Below are 7,445 nucleotides of genomic sequence, written 5' to 3'. Positions count from 1 at the left end.
ACTTTTTAAAAATCTAATTGATGAACATTCCTACCGAGTGCACATGGTGAAATGGATGCTGAAACGGTTTAAAATGTGAAAGGAACTTCATTGTAAATTGCAGGACCCCATGTAATCCAAATTAATATATTTTCTTCTAAAAAAATAAAAAGGAAAACGTGGTAAAAAATACACATATGTATATGAAATTGTGACGTGATTTGTTTCAGTCCTACTAGCCCAGCATTTTGTAACTGACGCTTATCGAGGGGCTGACGGAGTACAACTAATTTGATTGAGGATTTCCCTTGGCATCCAAAAGAAAATATACCAAAGAGAAACATCCTCTGTCAAATGAACTTCTTTTTGCTCCCTAGAAACTGGCGAGTCAGGAACTACAGGGCTCCATAAACTCCGGCCAAATTACAAATCTATTTTAAATGAGAAGGGTAAGATAATGACATTTTACAGATTACCAAGAGCTGTGCTTGCGTGAGGGTTTATGCGTGTACGAGAGGGATCCACGCTTCAAATGATAATTGTTCCTATGTAGCTCACAAACAGAACTATATTGGCCACAACACAGATCCTCTAGTCCAAAAAGAGCCGAAGAAATTATCAATGTGATAGTCTACGAGAATGTCTTATTGTACCTTCAGGTGGAGTGTGCGAAGTCAGACCACTTAAGTGGCCACTTGCGTTACCAACTGAATTGACGTCTAAACCCAAAGGACGAACTGGATCGCCTCCTTCCAACACTCTGAGGATCTGCAATTACGTTAAAAATAAAAGGGAATTCACAATATTTAATCTTAAAGCAACAAATTTTTATTAATGAACACAAGTCAATCAGACCTTTGACATTGGGGGTCTGGCATCAGGATCCACACGTAGACACAATGAAGCAGCTCGTGCCATGGCTTGCAATTGAAGATTAAATTCTAGGGACGCCTCAGAATTCAAGCATGGGTTGAGAGATCGAACGTTTTGTAAGATATGATCGGGCTCTAACATGCGTAGAGGGTGAAACCATTCGGAAAGATACGAGTGTCCATTGAACTGTTCCAACTCACTAATTCTTCGACCGGTAATTAACTCCAATAAAACAATTCCAAATGCATATACATCTACTTTATATGTAAGATTTCCAGCGTCAAGATACTCCGGTGCGAGATACCTAGTTTTATGTAAGGTAGCCTTGCTTATAATCAAAACTGTGATGTCTGATATCTTGATGGGATGTGTATATATATGTATATATATATATATATACACAGAGAGAGAGAGAGGAAAATACCCTGAAGTTCCTATAACGCGATCTTCAGTATTGATATGCCATTCTGAGTGCCATCTAGCAAGCCCAAAATCAGCCACCTAAATGAATGGTAAATGATCGGAATTAACAGTAGTATTCTTTTGATTTGATCCATGCATTATCGTTTGAATTTACACTATTGCAAAAATTAATAATAATTGAAAGTCAACTATTTGGCTAAAACTTCAAAAAAAATGCGGAAGGGCCAGGAAGTTACCAGAGGCTCAAAGTCATGGGTTAAGAGGATATTTTTGGGTCTAAGGTCTCTGTGGACTATGCAACCAACTCTACAATCTTCATGAAGGTATCGCAAGCCTCGTGCTGCTCCAATCGCTATCTTTAAGCGTGAGTTCCAATCCTGAGGCATACTCTCGTCTCCTGTTAATCAAATAATGGACTATGATGTGAATTCTCAATATCTCATTGGAAAGTTGGATAGAACATTTAAGTACAAACTACAGAGAGAGAAAGGGCTCTAAAAATGTAACTGAAATGAAGAAAGTTAGTGAATACCATCTAAGTAGAGGTCCAAGGATCCGTTACATATGTACTCGTAGACCAAAATCCTCAAATTGCTCTCTATACAAAATCCTATCAACAATACAACATTTCTGTGCTGTGCACAGCTCAAAACCCGAACTTCCCTGCTGAAATCAATATCTGCTTGTGAGCCACCAAACTTTAACTGTTTCACCGCAACAACCTGGCCATCTTTTAGTATTCCTTTGTGGACCATACCAAATCCACCTTCAGCCAAAAAATTAATATCTGAGAACATATCAGTAGCTTTCTCTAGCTCTTTGTAAGAAAACCGTCTAGGAGGCTTTCCAAACACTGGTGCTTTATTCTGACACTGTGAGCATAAGGGAGGAGGTATCGAGGAAGTTCTGCCCAAAGGAATGGAATTATCTCTGATGCCCGAGTTGGCAACATAACTTCTATTTTGGGCTTGCTTAAATCCATGCTCATTTGTCCTCATCTCTTGATCACAATGTATAAAGTTATCAAGTAAGGTTTTCGAAGTTGGAGATTTAGTTCTTTGGATAATTCTGTTGTTTTCAGTTTTTTGAAGCTTCTCATCTATAATGTGGTTTTGAGGAATCCAAAATACAGTCTGGATATCATTAGCCACAGATGATGTTGGGCGAGGGCGAGTCCATAAAGGGGGAGAGACATCCCTTTCCAAATCGAAGTATAAAGATGGCTGAATGTTTAAATCTTTTGGTTCGTTGATTGGTTTGTGTGCTCTTTTCTCCGGACCCTGACCCTCGTACAGAGGGTTTTGTTCATAGACTAGGAAAGGGGAAGTTGTCGAGTCAGAACTTGAGACTGAATTTACTCCGATGTTTCTTGTGACAGAAGTACCCGTCTCTTCAGGGCTACTTACTGGGGTGGAATGCTTCAATTTGCGGCCATTTAGCTTTCCGATTTCTATACCTGGCGAAGAAGCAGCTGAGAAAAAAGGAGTTTGGAGGTCATCGGAGCATCCTAAGTTAAGCCTGAGGATTTTTGCCTGTGACCCATTCATCACCACGATGCTACAGTTGAGTTCATCCATGCAATGCTTTACCTCTTGCTTTAATTTCCTGTTTCAGCAACGTTAGGAATTCATCAACAAATATTTCGTTGGGCAACGCAGAAAAATTCTACTTATTACTGATTATAAGTTATGTGATGCAATTGTTCAATCAAATCCTAGTAACTAGTTCAAACAAGTTGGTATGATCTTCCAGTGGAAACTCTCAGTTCTAAAAGATTCTCTTCCCACACTGAGCCACCATCTTCTCCTTCCGTAAGGGCGATTCTTCTTCAAACCTCAAATATAATGTCGCAACTTCCATTTCATTATTTATAATGCTTATTGAACACTGCTCTGATCGGGAGGAAAAGCACGCAATCGGCGCCTTCTATGCTTAATGGTAAATAATAATAATTGCTCGTTTTAGACGGTGAAACAATAGTTGAGCCTGTTCAATGCATATTTCAATGGAGCAATTCAATGATATGACATGGCTCTCAAGTATAGCTAAATCTGTTGTTGATTAACAAAACTCAATGCAAATGTTCTGCAAAGAATATATGAAGAGCAGAAATCACCCATCTACGTGTCAATGCGAGGTACGGACGGAAAAAATTGAGAAAACATATTTGCAATCAACTAACAAACCAATAGCTCAGAAAAAAGAAATACTTTTTCATGTTTAATTACTTGTCCAGTATGACCCAATGGGAACTGCTCCATCTAGCTTCAGCCGCCACAGCACCACTGGGAGTACCCGTGACCACCTTAATCTTTACCCGAACCTGCATTCATAAAAACTACAAAAAAGTCAATTTCTGATGTACTGAGCCGTACCTTGATATATAGTACACTTTTACGAAAAATGCATTCTTATGAACAATTAAAACAACTCCAGTGTAGAAATGAAAGTAGATAGATTTTGATTGCGATACTATATAGTCTATGTTCTATTCTTCACATTTTATAAAAAGGCCCAAATTCAAACTCATACACCTAAACGAAAAAGTAATAATTTACTCATGCCTCTTGTCAATCGGCATCTTATATCGATTACCTTTATTTTAGTAAATAAAATATCTTGATGAACTAGTGAAACAAAAATATTATTTTAATATTAAAATTATATAATAATTAATTAAAACTTTAACTTCTAACTCAATAAAAAATCATCCAAATATTTTTTTAATTATACATATAAAATATAATCAAAAATGTGTATGCAGACTCATTTGATGGATAACTTTTTTTTATCACAAGTAACTTTATGACTATCCGTTAATTTGAGCCCAATTGTCGTTGGGTCGTCATTTCCATCCCTTCTTACAGTTTCAAAAATACAACAGCCGTTTTCCTGGCCATTAAATTCTGCATCCCTTTTTATCCCATGTGATATATAAATTAAAAACCTACTTGTAATGGATAATTTTTATAAATATTCACTCTGGCACCTATTGTCCTTTCTAGTCATGTCCATACTGTCTCATATTAATTCAACGTCCTGTTTTCTGGTCCTTGGATTCAACATCTCTCAAAGCAAGTCATCCATTGACATTCCAGTAATTAAGGCAGACCCTAATGCAAACACACTGTTTCGAACACATTGTTCGCCCGGACCGTATCTACGGGAGTACATGACTAGTGAAAGGGTTAGTACTCAATCAATTTGTACCAATAACGCGCGCCCATTATGAAGAAAATTTCTCGTCTTCTTAGAGTACATGCTTTTTTTTTAAATAACTGTCCATTTTTTATACGGTTAGTTTTTCCCAAGGGATGCGTCCGTACATATACCTTCGCCTAAATTTTATAGTTGGCAGAATATAAACTAATTAAAACAAATAACTTTGAATAGCCTTTACACCTCCTCAATCAGATAATTATTATCTTCTCATATATAAAATGACAATTTCTTTTCTCCGTTTGGCTACCTTAACCTTAAATGGACGAGCGTCAACTTTTTTTTTTCTGGCTAGTTTTACGAAGCTTTATGCATGTGCAATTATTGATAAATCATTAAGATCTTTATCAAGACAATATTTCTAAAGCAGATGTGAATCGAACATACTACAGCCAAACCGGTACAGCTGATTGGAAGGGATCAGAAACTTCCTCAACTCTGACAGGTTACAGAAAAACAAAACCGATAGCATATACATTGTCTTTTTTGGTGAAGAAACTACATTTTAAGTGATTGATATAAATAAAATGGACAAAAACTATTAGTTAAAATTTATTGTCCAAAATATTTGCCTCCGTCCATGAAAAAAAGAAAGAAAGAAAGAGAATGAGACAAAACCGACAGCGTGAACATATGATAAAGTCATAAAAAAATGAAAAAAAGAAAAAGATAAACAACCGATTCGGCGAGTAAAAATCCAGGTTAAAGAAATCCAAGTCGTTTTCGTTCCGCTAAACGTTAAGAGCCGAAGCGAAAAATTCGAAAGAGAGTGTGGAAAGTACCAGTGACAGCGGGTATGGGTAAGCGGTTGATATATGAGTGCGTGATTTGTCAATTTTAACATTAATATTATTATAATTTTTTTAAAATGTGAATCTGATATAAAATATGCAGCACAAAATATCGAACACAAGTTATTAATTAGTCCGTAACCAGTATATATATAGTTTTAACTTTGCAGTTCATGTAAATTTCAAAGTTACCTCAATTTGATTGTGCAACTGAAGCACCATCTGAGCACAAGACTCGGAGATATAGGAAATTCGCTCCGGCAACTTTCCGGCATGTCCATTCGTACAGTCTCCGGCGAGTCTCGAAAAGTTCCAGAACCTTCTGCCTGAAATACCACATCCGCTTAGCATTTCCTTACCCAAATTAATTCACCAACCATACATAATTACTTCAAACTTTAGTTAAATCAATTGAACCAGTAATAAGAATTAACATTTAAATTTTGTGATTAAAATTGAATCAATTGAATAAGGTAGGTACCAGTTTTGAGAGGAGAATAAACGGCGAGGAGCGTGATGGAGTCGCTGGAGTGAACGACATGAGTGAGGGCCCATGCCAATGCCGTGTTGGAGATCACTCTCTCCGCTTTAACGGCAACAAGAACCTTGTTGGAGACGGTGGTCGCGCTGTGCCTTGCACTTCTAGAACCTACGCTTTCGTCTCTTAGCATTGGTGCTTGAGTTTCAAAGAGTGGAAGATGAATGAATGAATGAAGGTTTGGATCGGGTATGTTGTCTCGTTCTCACGTATGCATTGCGTTGCGTGTGACTGTGACCATGATCGTTGCATTATTTTGCGGACTTAACTTGGAGCCTCCATGTCTCCAACTGGCATTTTCTAACCATGGTTCGTTAACCTAACCAGTGTTAAGAGCCCTGAGGAGTTGTTACTTGTTCCTTTGTAGGGGCCTGTTGTCTGAGTCCTGTGACGTAGCACAAAGGAAATTATAGGCCACCGCATAAATATAAATTAAATGTGAAATAAATCGTGTGCTGTAAATTTTTTATTATTTTTTTGGAAAAATAATATACATAAAAACATTAGTTGAGATTAAAAAATTTCCTTTTGATTTTATATCAATCTTTGACTTCCCAAAACTCAACATCAGTGTATGAAATAGGAGTTTTGTTTTTTATTTAAATAATTTATTTCATATTAATTATTGGTTTATATAACATAATACCAAGTCTTTGATATATTATGCACGATAGGATCCCAATTTTATGCAAGTTAGTGTCTACGTTAATTAAGCTGGGTCCAATTTTATTAACTAGTATTAATCTGACTTTTTAAGCTGCTAATACTACACTTACATGGCTACTTATGTTTGACTTCTGGTACAACTAAGATGACAACACTTTTATGGAAACAAAATTGATTAGAGTTTATGTTAACAACTTTAACATGCTATATATATGAATGAAATTATATCTAATATGATATATTGACATAGTTAATGCCATATTAAGAAAATCTTAGACGTAGTTTCTTCTGCCCATCGAATCCACTCAGCTTGTACATCAAACAGAAAATAGGTTTCAAGCTATCTCTTTTTTTTCTTTTTACGCTTTAGTATTTTATTTTATTATATATTAAGATGTAAAAGATAATAAATAAGGTCTCTCTTAAGTGTCTGGTATTTTTTTGGCAATTGTTGCTAAATACACTTCCTTATAAGAGTTTGTTGATTGATCGAAGTGTTCAAATTGATGATATAACTTGTTGCTTCTGTCATAGTTTGGAAGAACTTCTAACTCATTTATTTTTAACGTGTTCAGTTTCATCTCAAATCTAGTACTTTTATGCGCGTTGGCTGAGATTCTCACTGGTTTTACCTTCAGATATATCGACTCACTTGCTTTCTTGGGTTGGTGTTGACTGTAATAAAAGAGAAGGGATATGCCTATTAATTATTTGGGTAAGTACAATGTGGTCTTTGTGGTTACATAGAAATAAAATTGTATTTTCAATGGTGTTTTAGATGAGAGGGAAGTTCTAGATTCTATTATTCTGAGGTCCTGGAAATGACTATCACTTGTTAGTAAGGGAAAAACTATTTTGTTAGCAAATTGGTATTTGAACCCACAAAATTGCATCCGTCTTAACTTTGTATAAGTATATTTTTACTTTTTATTTTTTCGAGTTAGTAATTTTTTTCT

At 35.9% G+C, this 7,445-nt stretch overlaps 1 protein-coding gene across 2 annotated transcripts; it reads right to left on the bottom strand.

Moving 5' to 3' along the window:
- Nucleotides 1–200: 200 nt before the first annotated feature.
- Nucleotides 201–6,129, bottom strand: LOC113846717 (inactive protein kinase SELMODRAFT_444075-like). 2 transcript variants are annotated; one of them, XM_027475284.1, is made up of 8 exons: nt 5,767–6,129; nt 5,478–5,611; nt 3,504–3,598; nt 1,808–2,880; nt 1,512–1,672; nt 1,277–1,353; nt 835–1,156; nt 201–747 (listed from the first exon to the last, which is right to left on the bottom strand). In XM_027475284.1, the coding sequence occupies exons 1-8, from the start codon at nt 5,954–5,956 to the stop codon at nt 598–600; spliced, it is 2,202 nt and encodes a 733-aa protein (XP_027331085.1). In that variant the 5' UTR covers nt 5,957–6,129; the 3' UTR covers nt 201–597. The 2 variants fall into 2 exon arrangements, with proteins under 2 accessions (XP_027331085.1, XP_027331086.1); XM_027475285.1 differs by lacking the exon at nt 5,767–6,129 and having other exon boundaries at nt 3,486–3,598; nt 5,478–5,517.
- Between the last annotated feature and the right edge of the window lie 1,316 nt (nt 6,130–7,445).

Source organism: Abrus precatorius, unplaced genomic scaffold (genome assembly GCF_003935025.1).
Source record: "Abrus precatorius isolate BTA unplaced genomic scaffold, Abrus_2018 Scaffold8, whole genome shotgun sequence".
Taxonomy (NCBI): domain Eukaryota; kingdom Viridiplantae; phylum Streptophyta; class Magnoliopsida; order Fabales; family Fabaceae; genus Abrus; species Abrus precatorius.
The sequence above is the reverse complement of the archived record's forward strand: the minus strand, read 5'-3'. Positions and strand labels throughout refer to the sequence as shown.